At 39.3% G+C, this 14034-nt stretch overlaps 1 protein-coding gene across 9 annotated transcripts in view; it reads right to left on the reverse strand.

Annotated features, from left to right (window-relative positions):
- The window catches only part of USP40 (ubiquitin specific peptidase 40), a 40399-nt gene that overhangs the window by 17880 nt on the left and 8485 nt on the right, over positions 1–14034 (reverse strand). For 8 of the 9 annotated variants that reach the window (XR_008235932.1, XM_052792025.1, XM_052792024.1 and 5 more), the window contains 11 exons: positions 11882–12025; positions 10783–10911; positions 10165–10266; positions 9718–9825; positions 7664–7982; positions 7069–7150; positions 5848–6019; positions 4939–5023; positions 3692–3762; positions 2218–2537; positions 549–675 (listed from right to left, as the gene is read on the reverse strand). Coding sequence is in view for 8 of the 9 variants with exons in the window: in XM_052792025.1 (XP_052647985.1) it covers positions 549–675; positions 2218–2537; positions 3692–3762; positions 4939–5023; positions 5848–6019; positions 7069–7150; positions 7664–7982; positions 9718–9825; positions 10165–10266; positions 10783–10911; positions 11882–12025 (1659 nt within the window). In the remaining variant the exon portion in view is untranslated. Of the gene's footprint in view, positions 1–548; positions 676–2217; positions 2538–3691; positions 3763–4938; positions 5024–5847; positions 6020–7068; positions 7151–7663; positions 7983–9717; positions 9826–10164; positions 10267–10782; positions 10912–11881; positions 12026–12415; positions 12497–14034 lie in introns of those variants that run through there. The other variant, XM_052792028.1, reaches the window with a different exon arrangement.

Raw genomic sequence — 14034 nt, forward strand, 5'->3', positions numbered from 1 at the left:
ATTTTCCTTAAAAACAGTATTCCAAAGAAAAGAAAGTGGTATTTAATATTTGGTTTTACCAGAAGACTAATATTTCACAAATAGTAATTTTGTGAGCAAAACTAAGTAGTACTTCTTATTTTCTGTAACAAGAAATAACTTAAAAGGCAGAAAAGGTACCAGAAAAGCCCACCCCTTGGGGAAAACCAGCATTTTTTGCTATCCTATGTTGAAAGCAAGAAATAATACTTTCCTCCTCTTTTAGGTTTTGTTTACTGACATAGCCTCAACAAACATACATTTACAGGACAGTCCAAAGAGAAAATTGTTTCACACTAAAACACACTAATGTACACTACACTGGTTTAAGCTACCCATGCTACAGTCTTATTACACACTAGTCTAAGTATCCCAGTAACAGTAACTCTGAGTTGCACACTATTTTCATCACAGAAAAACTTCAGCCTCAAGGCTAAATCCACTAAATCCAATTAATTGGCCCAAGTGCACTGGCCAAGCTTTTCAGGGAAACAGCCTGTGTTATATCCCTGAACAATCAGACTCCTTACTGTTTCAACAGTGGCAGTAATTTTAACATGTTTCTCTTCATCTTGTGTTCTGCAGAAGTTTTTAACTTGGAGCCAGCTGATGTCATATGTAAAAGCAGTCAAATTGCCACTTGACATATTCACGAAGCTGCAAAAATGAGCAGTGCAAAGATGGTCAAAGACAGGAAAACTACACATTGTCTGGGCTAGATTGCTAAATACCAAAGCTCTCAAATAAAGTGATAATGCCTAGGTCATTAATAGTGATGGCATGTGTCGTGGTTTAACCCCAGCCAGCAACTAAACACCACGCAGCCGCTCACTCACTCCCCCCCACCCAGTGGGATGGGGGAGAAAATCGGGAAAAGAAGCAAAACCCGTGGGTTGAGATAAGAACGGTTTAATAGAACAGAAAAGAAGAAACTAATAATGATAATGATAACACTAATAAAATGACAACAGCAATAATGAAAGGATTGGAATGTACAAATGATGCGCAGTGCAATTGCTCACCACCCGCCGACCGACACCCAGCCAGTCCCCCGAGCGGCCAATCCCTGCCCCCCCACTTCCCCGTTTCTGTACTGGATGGGACGTCACATGGTATGGAATACACCGTTGGCCAGTTTGGGTCAGGTGCCCTGGCTGTGTCCTGTGCCAACTTCTTGTGCCCCTCCAGCTTTCTCACTGGCTGGGCATGAGAAGCTGAAAAATCCTTGACATTAGTCTAAACACTACTGAGCAACAACTGAAAACATCAGTGTTATCAACATTCTTCGCTCTGAACTCAAAACATAGCACTGTACCAGCTACTAGGAAGACAGTTAACTCTATCCCAGCTGAAACCAGGACAGCATGTTACAGAGTAAGAGTCAGAGGCCTCAGGCAGCATCCAGGCACCTCTGGGCTGGTTACTGAGTAAACCAGTAAAAACTATGCTTTGGTAACTGGCTTTCAATGGGACTTGAGCTTCTGAAGGTACTTCAGAGTCTGAAGTCACTTTCTGAGGCTGGATTTAAGGCTTCTGGAAAAATACTGTAAAAGCATACCTAGTTATAAGTAAAAATTTGAGATTTTCTCTCTCTTTCTGCTACCGTATATAAACACAGAAACAGTCCTTGGTGTAGAACCCTCTCACTGCTTGATTTAATCTCAATTTTTCCTTACTGTTTTAACTAGGAAGTCATAATTTAGGTAACGAGCACATACACGTCTCTGAAAACGGGAACCTAACCTCAGGGCTATACAGTGGGAAACAAAACGAGACCAGAAATTTGCCCCTGGCAACTTCAGATTCAACTGGCAGATTGAGCAGAGCTGCATACTCTTCTAATATTGCTCTGTTCTCTCATCCCACCAAGTCCCTCAGTGAACCACGCAGCTCAAGCCTCAGAAATTCAGGTTATGCCAAAGATGTGCCAGCACACTGGGCACAAGTTGTTCTCCCTAGGTTTTTCCCCTTTACAAGTGTAAGTCAAAGGATGTGACTATATGTGCACTTCAAGAGCAAAGAAATATCTAATAGTTGATAAGCACCTGATCTCCAAAACTTAAGATTACATTATCTTGAATTAAAAAGCTCAAAGTGACAAGTAGTTAAAAGAATATATACAGCTAGCATAATTTTAACTGAAATGATTTTGCCAAAATTGCTTTTTTGTTTAATTAGACTTGTAATCAAAATGGTTACCTCTGGTCATGGCTGTCTAAGATTAGTACTGAGCATCCATCCATCAGGCCAACACCTTTCACTGTTTCCTTCATATCTTCTTCAAGAAAGACTTCCCAGTTCTTGGCTTCTTTATCTGGTCCTGAGCCGTTCTTTAGAATGATTCCTCCTGACGGTGCTAAGGCTCTGCGCAGATCACCCAGTTTTGTGCTGCATGAAAAGACGTGCTGCGATTCTGTGAAATGCTGACCCTTCCCTCCTTCGTTATACTCTGCTAAACGAAGAACGTTTATGACCACAGGTTCATGATCAGCACCTGTCATGACCTTTGTTCCACCAACCTGAAGTAAGGAATGCAAGATTTATGCAGTGGTGATCAATAAAATACAGAAAAGACTGGACAGCAATAAATGACAACAATAAAATTACTGAGACAGAGATGGACCCTCTCTCCTTATTAGAAATAAACCACCTTTGACCAAATGCCTACTGAACAAACAACTAGAGTAACTCAAGGGTGTTGGGAAAAGAAAACATAATGCTAAGGTCTGTTCCAAGTCTGCATGTATAGTAAATATATCGGTAACAGCAGCAGGGAAACCAGTGGACACTTGGTCTCCATCAGATTAACAGAGGAATTTAGCCCCTCAGGATATTAAAGAACTACCCAAAAGTGTGACCGAAGCAGATCAAAAGAGATTTTAAAATCTGGCCTTTCTGATATTCAACCTAGGCAAAGAATATAGTTCCTTGCTGAAGACAATTTAATCACACAGAAAGCTGGAGTAGTGAAGACCATAAGTACAATCAAGACAAGAGTGACTCTGTTACTAGAAGTTTTCTTCTGGTTTGGTTTAGGTTTTGGGGGGGTTTTTTTTGATAAATCAGAAAGAAAATGTATACTTCTATGACAAAACTCTTTTAAAAGTAAAATTTTATTCCATTACAGAGATGGAATAAATGCTGTGTTACATAACCGCTGAGGCAAGTATTTGAAAGTTAAGCAGAAGCCTTAATGTTAAGAAGGAAGATGCAACACTAGAAAAGGAGCACAGTATTTCAGGGAGACCATACACAGAAGTAGTCATTGACAGGTCTAATTTTATATATGGAATGATTGGCCACAGGGCATAAGTTTTTGTTATTGCATTACTATCAACTGATCTCCTTCCAAGAGGCACCAGATGTTTTCAGAATACACTCCAATGTAACTGGCATTGGATATCTACAGGCACCATCAATGTGACCATATCGCATTCTGCATACTATAATTCTGTTTATAATTTTATCAAGCAGCACAACATACATCCCTCAAGGTCTACTGACAAGCTGTAAAAACCTAGTATCCTAGATGAGGCTGAAGAGGTGTCCCCAAAGCTAATGCTGGTATGTCAGTAGCACATCTGCAGAACAGATCAATGTTTCCAAAACTTCTGAAGAGGTAAGACGCAATCTCCAGACACTGACAAGGAGAGAGGGTATTTGGTTCTTCTACCTCTTTTCCGTTCCACACAAAGACGTCTGCTCCATCAGCCAGCCCAATGCCATCCAGTGTCAGCTCATCTCCTAAAAAGGAGCAAATCATCAAGTTCTTGCCCCCCACAAAAGTTGGGTCAGCTGTTAAACTGAAATATGCTGGCACATTCTACTCTGGCTCAAGCATATCATTACAAAAGCTGCTGTGTGTTCAGCATTTACAGGGGGTAAGTTATAGGGTTCACTCATCTAGCAAGAGCAACACAAGTGGGTACACACCCCTACAGCACTCTCACTGAGTAAAGAGGGCTGCAGCACAAAGGTTTCAATTCAATTTCCCTTGCAAACTGAGGCCCAAGTTAGCAGTTGGCAAAGCTGCTTGGTCAGGATTATCTACATAAAGTTTAAGAGCAAATCAATAGATCTAAAATAAAAAGGTTGGATTTAATAAACGAGTCACATACTGTACATTCCAAGCCCATTCTTTGAAATACTAATGCCCATGCTGCAGTTTCTTTTACCTTCCTACCATAAGTCAGATTCAGTTTTTTTAAGTCACTGTCACTTAAAGAACTGTTCTAGCGTCTGGAGGAATATTTACAGCAGCTATGAGTGCCTCTGTATTTTGACGTCAACATCATGGAAAGTTGGGTTATGTTCTGGTAGAACCCTAATTTTCTGAAACAGACCACAAAGGCTATAAAATTTTTAAATGGCTGAAAAGGCTTTTGAAGACTAACACCTATAATTGCGTAACAATGCAAAGCTGGAGACAGAACTCATGATTTTAAAATACTAATGTACTCTTAATAAATTAATGTACTCTCTATGTAAGCATTTTCCTTTACAAAAATTCCTACTTCAGCTTAGGTCTAATCTACATTTTTCTTTGATGTCACCCTGGTTCCTCTCTTCTACCCTCTCTTCTACCTACTAGGTAAATACTATGAAAGCAAACGTCCATAAGCAATCAAGGTCAAAATACAGACTGAGGTATTTTTGTCAGCAAATACATTTAACTTGCATAAGATCTGCAGTCTTACTGCATTTCACAACAAAGATTACATATAAAGGTATCAAAACTCTTCATATTTCACTCATAAGAGTGTCCTAAACAACTTGGCAATGGACTTGCATGTAAGTTTGAGCTTGAAGAGTGTTCAGTAATACATGTCTCCAAGATGTTTTACATATGAAATCCTCGATGTCTGCAGTAAATACAACATATAAGTAACATGGAAGCCTTATATGGAAGCCTTGTCTTACCATCAAGTATCTGGTAAAGATGCAGTCCTGCTGGTAAAGGCTTGGCAATACTGAGAATCATGTCCCCTTCCCAAGATTCCAACATCTAATCGGGAAGAATTAAAAAAATAATAATAAATTAGATATGGATGATAGACAGATAGATAGATATGGATGACAGACAGATATGGATGATAGACGGAGAGCGGGCGCGAGCAGGGGAGAGCGGGCGCGAGCGACAGCGAGACAGCCAGAGGGGGAGAGCGAGGGGGCGCGAGGGGGTGCTAGAGCGAGAGGTGGCCAGAGCGGGGGCGGGGGGAGATGGCGCGCGAGAGAGGTAGAGAGCAAGGTAGAGCTACAGAGGTACAGGAAAAGCAGTGTTTCCTGACATTGAGTTAGCTTTGATTTAGATATCTATGAAAAAGCATTCTATAAATTGTCATATTCCTTTAACAAAGTAGAGAATAAATGCAAAGATAACACTTTCAAGACTTAAGATAAATATTTCCTTTAACTAATTTTCTTTTTTCTTAAACTACTCTGATTATTTCCTTTTAAGGCCAGCTAGGTCCTAGAAAATACAAAGACAAATCTGTCACAAACTGAAATGTTAAGAGTAAGTCTGGAGTTCTGCAAAGTGTCAATCCATGTCCATGTACATGCTGCCCAAATATAAATTATTAGCTTATGAGAGCTTTAAAGTCTACATAGTTAATGTCCCATCAATTTCATGGTTTCTTCAACACTTCGAGAACAGACCTCAAACTAATGTTTCCTCCTGTAAACACATGTAGTTTTTAGCCCCCTAAAACTATATTTACTGTTGAAAATTTCTAACTGAGATAAAAATTGCAGCATAAATACATTTGTAAATGTTATTGTGGCTCAAGTGATAATGAAGTGTTTGAGTTCATTTAACATAGCAAATACCTGGAATACTGATTGTCGAAGGTCTCCTAGCGTTTTTCTTCTATCAATAGTCAAATCCACAACACCCTCTTTCCAAGTAAGCGAAGGATGCAAAGCCCCATTGTGAAATTTATAACATGAGCTCAAATGGAGATGTAAATCAATGCCATTGTTTGCTGAATCCCATTCCGCTCTTTGAAAGAATAACACAATAATAAACCAGTGAATTTAACACCCCCAAAATGGCTAGCTTATCGCAGAGATGCTTCTGTGCAGTTGTCCTGGAACTGATACCCTCATGGCTAAATTCACTGTCACATTCCCCCCTCCATCAAGGGGTATGCAAAGAGGTGCTCAAAGATGACAGTGATTTACACATTGTACAATACAGAGCTAGCATAGACATCCTCCACATAAGCACTATAACAGTACGTTCTGTGTGTTTCTACACCTTGCTTCTACCTTTCTAAACAGAACGGCAAACTTCATTTTTAGGGATATGGAGACTGTAGTTTTTTGCAGGCTGTGTTCCAGATCAGTACTCTGTTGAAATGCAGACAGAAAAACTGCATGGAAACTGAGCGAGGACAGACACAGCTATGCCTTCCTCCTTTATACCTTTATGCAGTTCTATTAGCTAAACAGAGCAGCAAATATGCCATTTAAAAAATAAAAGGAGTGAAATTTGCACAAAGGAGATATATCACACAGGACTTGTGTCTCGTGTGTGTGTCTGTATTTTGATAGCTTTACTGTGATTCAGGCATATCATCAGTTCTGTGTGTTCCTCAACAGAAGGAGGAGTTTCAACCAACCTGAATACCACTATCTCTTTCCTCTAAGTTTCTGGCAAAGGATACCATTTATCTGTTGTTTCACAGTAAAGCAAGTCAATCCCCTTCTCCCAAAGGGGAACTCCCTCTATAAACATAATTATGATAACATATTCCATCCTCCTTCCAGAATTGCCCTGATTTTCACAAAAAAAGGTACAATTTTAAACTGTAAGTAAGTTTCCCATGAAATTTTGTAGAACACCTAGTTACACCACTAACAGGGAGGCAGGGAACCAGTAGAAGGCAGAATCTGGACATACAAGTTGTATTCCTCAATTAATCTCTATGACATTGAGTCATTTTAGTATCTGGCTCTACTCAATGAGTTTCTTTCATTTTAAATCACTTTGGAGATCTGCAGATAAAGAATGCTGTTTAAGAGATTGGTACAGTTACATTAATATACCTCTTTTTTTGCAGCTCAGTATTAGCAGCATTCATTTCATTCAGAAGGTGTTCAGGAACTTGGTACCTTGGATTTCCTCGCGCTGCAACAAACAATATAGGCTAGTTTGGCCTCAGCTGCTTAAAATGTGTTTTGGCAAACAATAAAAGTGATCAAGATGAGACATTACAGTAAAGTAATCATTGAAAATTCAGAGCAATAATGTTGTATCCTTTCGTAACACAGAAAATTAAACCGCAAGATGATACAAAGAACAAACAAGTGCTTTTACTTCTTCCCATCAATCTTTCCCTTGGGGAAAATGATACACGAATGCCGTTAGCAACAACGTGTATCTGTTTCAGTAGATGTTCTGCTGGTATTTGTGAAGCGTACTAGAAAAATGTTAGTGTCAGCTACAGCCAGGAGGTAACCTCTGTGTATCTTGGTTAACCCACCCTTTTTTTTTTTTTTTTTTTTTTTTTTTTCCTCAAATGAGCACTAGAAAGAAAACTGTATCTTCAACTTTTGGAAAGGACAGAAAGGCCCTTTGCCCTCCAGAAAACAAACTGCCAATGAAGGAAGCCCCCAGAATATCACGATGAGCTTTGTGTACCTTCAGGCGGTCTTTTTAACTGAGATTTTCGATAAAACAGCATGTAGGCGCTCTCTTTACCCTGAAATTGTTTCTCAATATCCATCTCCTTGATTGGCTGGACCTTTGAATCATTCAGATCAAACCAATGGCAACCAGAACTGTCCCTTAGCCTTGCAGGTTTTTTTTCTGAATTCCACTGGACATCATTCTTCTGAGGAGGGCTTTGGAGACCTTGTCCTTGAGAATCTGACTTAAACAGGAGCTTGTGTTTTTCCTTCAGACCAACCTTATTTTCATCAGGACTGAACTGAAATATGTGAGGATGATTCTGCAAATACTAAAAGGAAAGCAAGGACAAGATGAAGAAGATACTCAGTTTTAAATACAGCAACCTGCATTAGCTACTTCACCTGATTCATTCTCAAATTGATACACAAACCCCACCCCTTCAAACTTGGTTTTATGATACTTCCTCACGTACTTCCTCAGTTTAGACAGAAAATGTAATTGCCCTACCACCACTTATCTGTCTGATTTTTTATATGCTGTTGCTCGCTTCATTTCTTATATAATTTCAAACTACCACGCAAGAAATTGCAAAAGAATTGTTTTCAACATACATGCATCACTAAGAATTAAATCAGATTAACTTCTGAATTTCAAGGATTGCTTGAGACACAGGAGTCCTTTAAAACACTTCTCACGAGTGCATACTCTCTGTTCCGGGAAAGGTAGCATAAGGAGCGATACTCTATGCCAATCAAAAAGCTTCTGCTTTATCAGACACACAGTACCATCCCAACTAGTTTAGCCCTTTTACATCCACACCCTAGTATCTGCGGCATTGCTCCCTTCTGTATTTACCAGACGGGGATCTTGAGCTCCATTCTGGTCTGCCGAGCTGTACCTTACCCAAATTAATGCTGCTCATTGTGGCAGCTCAAGAACTTAAAACCTACTCGTTCCATTTCACCCAGCTTATCCACTCTGTTGTCTACTTTCATTTTAGCGGTATGCAGATACTTCAAACAAGATTAGTGTCCAAATTACACAAAACAAAATCACGGCTCTTGAGAGATGGCGAGGGACGGGTTGGACACTAACAACCCTCCAATCCCCCCCCCAAACTACACAAACCACCCAATCCCCCTCAAAAAAAAAAAAAAAACAAAAAACCAAACAAAAACAACCCCCCAAAATCTGAATTTCAGTTTCAACCGTAATCAGAAACTCATTTGATACTTCAAAAAGCGTAAAACAATTTACAGTTATTTCAATAAGGCAAGTATTGCACTGATCAATGTGCTTTTGGTATAGATCCAGCACTTGTGAAAAGTCAGCTTTAGTAATATTCACGATAGCACTCAAACTTTGAAATGGTTAATACTGGGTTGCTCATAACTTGTTTCTATCACTTCCCTGTCAAAGTCAGAAAAGCATCTACCTCCAGGGAAGACTCATATTCAGATTTCACAATTACTTTTAAATAATTGTTGTGAAAACCGCATTGCTGGTTCTAGTCAAAAAACAGTCAAACATCAATTTTCCACATATCTATAACACAAACGCTCAAATATTTCCTTAAAGCATTAGAAAATACAGTAAACTACTCGACAAGATTTTACTGGAAGTGTTAATTTTATGGATATGCCCTTATCAACCAAAAAGTGGCATACATTTTCAAAACCTCATTTCTGTTATGACTGTGAAGAGGTACTGTATTTCTTCTTTAATTCTCATCAGTGTTTCTGTGTTCAAGTGGTAGTAGTGTTGTTGCAGCTTCATCCACAGACACAAGTGAAACAAGGTTCAGCAGGTAAGGTTAATTCTTTTATAGGCCAACCATATAGATGGAAAAAAAAGATACAAGCTTTCAGGCAGACAATCCCTCTAGAATCTTGTCCATGTTCTCCAGGCTACTAATTTATCTTACAAACCTCTCTTACACATGCTCTGTCTTGCTAGTCCAAGGGCCAGTATTTTCAATTACCATCCTACTGACTATTCAATAGGAATATAAATGTAAAGTTATCTTAATAGTAAAAAAAAAACCTAACATACATGCATATTACCTTTCGTAATGCTCCATACTGTTTTCGGTATTTCTTATTCCAGGACATCCCTTTTTTCTCCAATAATTTCTGCCCTAATTGATCCACGGGGATTTGTTTAGATTCTTCCTACAGAGAAATACAAAACCAAGGATAACGAAGGCTACAAAAGTCAAGGGATCAACACAAAGAAGCCAATTCTGAAGTGGTTAAATCACTCCTGTTTGTTAATAAAACAACGTAAAATTCACCTTTTGCAACAGCTTAGGTAAGCAACTTCAGAAATACTCAAAAAGGGCCATTTTCTGTATGAAGAGCCACTATTAGTATTAAAGTCAGGTTATGTGCTTCACAATAAGTTCAGAAGAGTTCTGTACAACTAAACCTGCCCACTCTTGCATACACTAACCCCTTCTTCTATGTTCCCAAACATCAATATCAAAGCAATAAACTCATCACATACCATACCTCTGATAAAATCCCTTTCAACACTGCCAATGGATTTTCTACTTCTTTGGCATTTTCATTATCTCTTAAAGCCGTATCTTCAATCAGCCTATCTTCTTCTTCCTGTATAAGAAAAATAAAAGACTCACAAATACTGTTGCTTCACACACAACTAGTGGTTTTCGATTATCGTCTGTACTAACATTAGCATGCACAATTTAGAAGTGTGAAGGAAGTTCTGATAAGCTACCTCTGCCACCCGCTACTGACTGTATATTGTCATACATAATATCCACTATCAGTTTTTTTAACGGAAAAAGCATTTGCATTATTTACAGCCAGCCAGCGTCATCCACTAAAATAACTGTGCTAGTCTTGAGCAAAGATATTAATTCATTTGGGACAGAAAAAGTGAGCCCAGTAAAGTGAGATAGTTCAGCAGATTGGAAAGCTAAAATTTGCAATAAAATTTTGATAGAGATCACATACTGTGGAAAACTAGCCTTCTCAATAAGGTAAGAGACCAAATGCCTCGCTAAAATATTCATTAGTTTGGATATACATTTCATCCACTAGCTCTTAATATTTTTCTGAAAAATGAGACATATCAAGCAAGGAAGAAAAACCTTTAGGACTTACTTGTAATTGCCAGTTTCCTAATTCATCCACATCTCTGATATAAACATGATAGTGTCCTCCATAGCAGCCACCTTTATGTATAATAACAGAGAAGAGCTCATACATGTACTCTGAATCATCCATTTCAGTCTTTAAAAAGAAAAACAATAATAGTAACAATAATATATATCAGTAAGTCTTTCATACAAGGACAGTTTTACACCATCAGCATAGCTTCAGATATTTCTCACTGTGCATTCGCACATGCAGAGACTGAAATGGCTTTTCAGCGCTGGGGAACACAAGTACAGACTGACACAAACCATGGAGCAAGGCACAGGCTTAATTAAGCAACTTTTTAAGCATGATTCTGAACAATATTAGAAATTAAAAATTTAAAATAATGACATACTGATGAAAATAATAGAACAGCTCAACCTGCTTGTTCATAACCAGGCTTATTTTGCTTAAAAGACTAGAGAAAAAACAAGCAACACATCTATATACACAAACCAAATGGAAAAAAAAAAAAAAAAAAAAAAGACTTCCTCAAATGCAAACACTGAAAAATTTCCAAGCTTGCACTGCAACATTTCGATCAGAAAAATTTCTTTTTCAAGAACAGTGCCTCTATTAAGTATATTCTTTACATATTTTAACGATCAAAAATTGGCATCAAGGACTGGTATAGCTCAGTTTATAATCAAAATACATATATATAAATGCAAAGACAGATTCCTAAGAAAAATGAAATAACTACAGGCACAAGAAACATATATAGCAAAATTTATACATGACATTATCAGATAATGACAATGCAAAAATGAATTTCAATATCCAGGTGATAATCTTCCTTTCAAACAAATATCAGGTTAAGTTTTAGGTCATTATTATACCTTTTCCCCCCATATAGCTACAAGGTATTTCCCACTCAGTTAGAAAGTGGTCTTTCAGAAACAAATTGGAATTCCAAAAACTTGGAATCAGGCACAGAGGAGAACCCCACAAAGTTTCTCGAATACCTTGCCCTGACAAAATGCAAAATAAAAGAGAACTTGGCCTTGAGATAAAGTTTCTATATACTCAGCAGAGAACCGATAACAAATATAACAGTACAAACCTGCTCACAAAAAGGCCTCAGATTTATCTGGATAGGGAACGTATAGCAGCTCGTTTCCTTGTATCGTTCACACTTCTCAAAGTCAAAGTTAAATCTCAGGAGAGAAATGGTGAGAAAGGGCGGCAACTTGCGTAGTTTAGCAGACTGTAAAATGATTTTAAAAAAGTACAAAGTTATACACAACAGTGGTTTCCACCTTGCTATGGTCAACTCTATTTTCCAACAAAGCTTTGTTACAACCAGGCAGACATGATCTGTGTTTTCATTTTTAAAATGTATTCCCTAATTCTCAGTTTCCCTACCAACTAGACATCCTAAAAGTAATCAAGATCCTTCCCCTCTGTTAAGACCTACACCTTCACTGCATGGTGATCACCAGACCCATGCTTTATCCTTCTACAGAAAACAAAGGAGGACATTACTGAAATGCTAGTCAGTAATTTCATTTCCATAGCTCACATGTTCTCTGCGAGAGGATTTTCTTGAATTTTATACTAAGAAGCAACTGCTTCAAACCCCTGGGTTTGTGCTTACCCATGAAGTCAGACTATACAGCATCTTCCCAGCAACCTTGCTCTTGGCCCCTTGCACAGCACCTGCAACCACCAGTCCCACACAGACCCTGAGAGCCCAGAGAAAAAAGCACAAACACTCAACTGCTGCTGAACAGCAGGTGCTGCAGAAGAGCAACACAGCTTCATTGAAGCTTCATCATTCCCAGATAAACAGTGGGGCACTCAGCATCTGGCACAGGCCCTGAAGCCACCCCTCAAAAAAAAAACCCCAACCCCCCCCCCCCCCCCAAAAACAACAACACTACAAATGAAGCTCAGACTACAAATGTAGCCTACGTGCTTGCTTCTGCTGCAAGGAAATGACCTCAACTGAAACTGGGGCTATTACTCTTCTGGCCCCTCCTGGTCCATCTTGTCCAAACACAGCATTTGTACACCACCTTAGGTTTATTCCAACGACCTTTGAGGAGTTTTCCAATTCTCTGGGGTTGTGTGACCCCAAGTACAGGTCAGGGCTCATACAGGCACAGTGTTTTCAAATGTGGAAGTCAGAAATGATCCTATCTGTAACACAACTAGCTCTGACAGGTGTGTATTGTCCAGAAAAAGAGATCACTCCCACATGTATTTTGCAGCCTGCTGCTGAGTGACTGCTGGGCTGCCTCCAAGTGCAACAGAAACAGTCTGAAAAATGTCACCAGATTATATCACAGTGGCATTTTGCTTAAGATCTGCCAGGCTGCTTGAAGAAAAGGGCCTTGACCAAGGTCTGTGGACTACGTACGGTAAACAAGGACAATGCTGTGCCTAAGCAGCATGGGGTAGGTATATCCTGGAAGACCCTACAGACAACCATAGAACAACTCAGCAAGGATTAAAGTCTCCCTCATTTATACGGGAGAGGACCTTCAAGGCAGGAAAGCCAACATAATCTGTTTTATTAAGGAAGAATACTAATCAAGATTGAACAACTTGGTGTGAGAAAGCATCAGGAACCCTGGTGCAAAGCAAAACCAATCGTCTTGTATCACCCCTGAATGTAAGTGTAGATTCATTGAACACACTTCTGACCCTTTCCAATATTTCCACCCAACTCTCCATTTGAAGAGCCATACCAGAGAGCCTCCCAGGAACATACCTATGGCTTAAGAAACTCTCTGAATTAGGTAATTCATTTGTGCCAATTGCGGAGACTACTTTGCGGAGCTTAGTGACACAAATGATTTTGCATGCTCTTCCAAGTTTAGGGTGAAAATCAGACTGTACAATCAAAATTTGATCAAGTTCTGGAACACAAGATTCTTCAACTACTAAATTCCTTAGAGGCCAAAACAAAAGAGGGCAAAGAAGAACATCCAAAGACTCACGGTGTACTGAAGAAAGGGAGGAATGGAGTGGGTAGGTGTGGGCCATATTGTCTTTGAAACAGGCTAGGTGTGGGCAGGTGGTCGCATTGTTAGGCAGCTGCCTTCCTAATGCTACCACCAAGCCTAGAGTGACTCATATGGCACCTCACTTCCTGTCAGTGTTGACTCTCACCATGGTCTGCTGTGATCAAGTGCATCATGCCAGCAGGGTCACAGAGCTACAGTCAGCAGTCATGCTGACACAACATCCCTCCTTCCTGCTACAGCCTTC

Source organism: Harpia harpyja, chromosome 7 (assembly GCF_026419915.1).
Source record: "Harpia harpyja isolate bHarHar1 chromosome 7, bHarHar1 primary haplotype, whole genome shotgun sequence".
Classification (NCBI taxonomy): Eukaryota; Metazoa; Chordata; class Aves; order Accipitriformes; family Accipitridae; genus Harpia; species Harpia harpyja.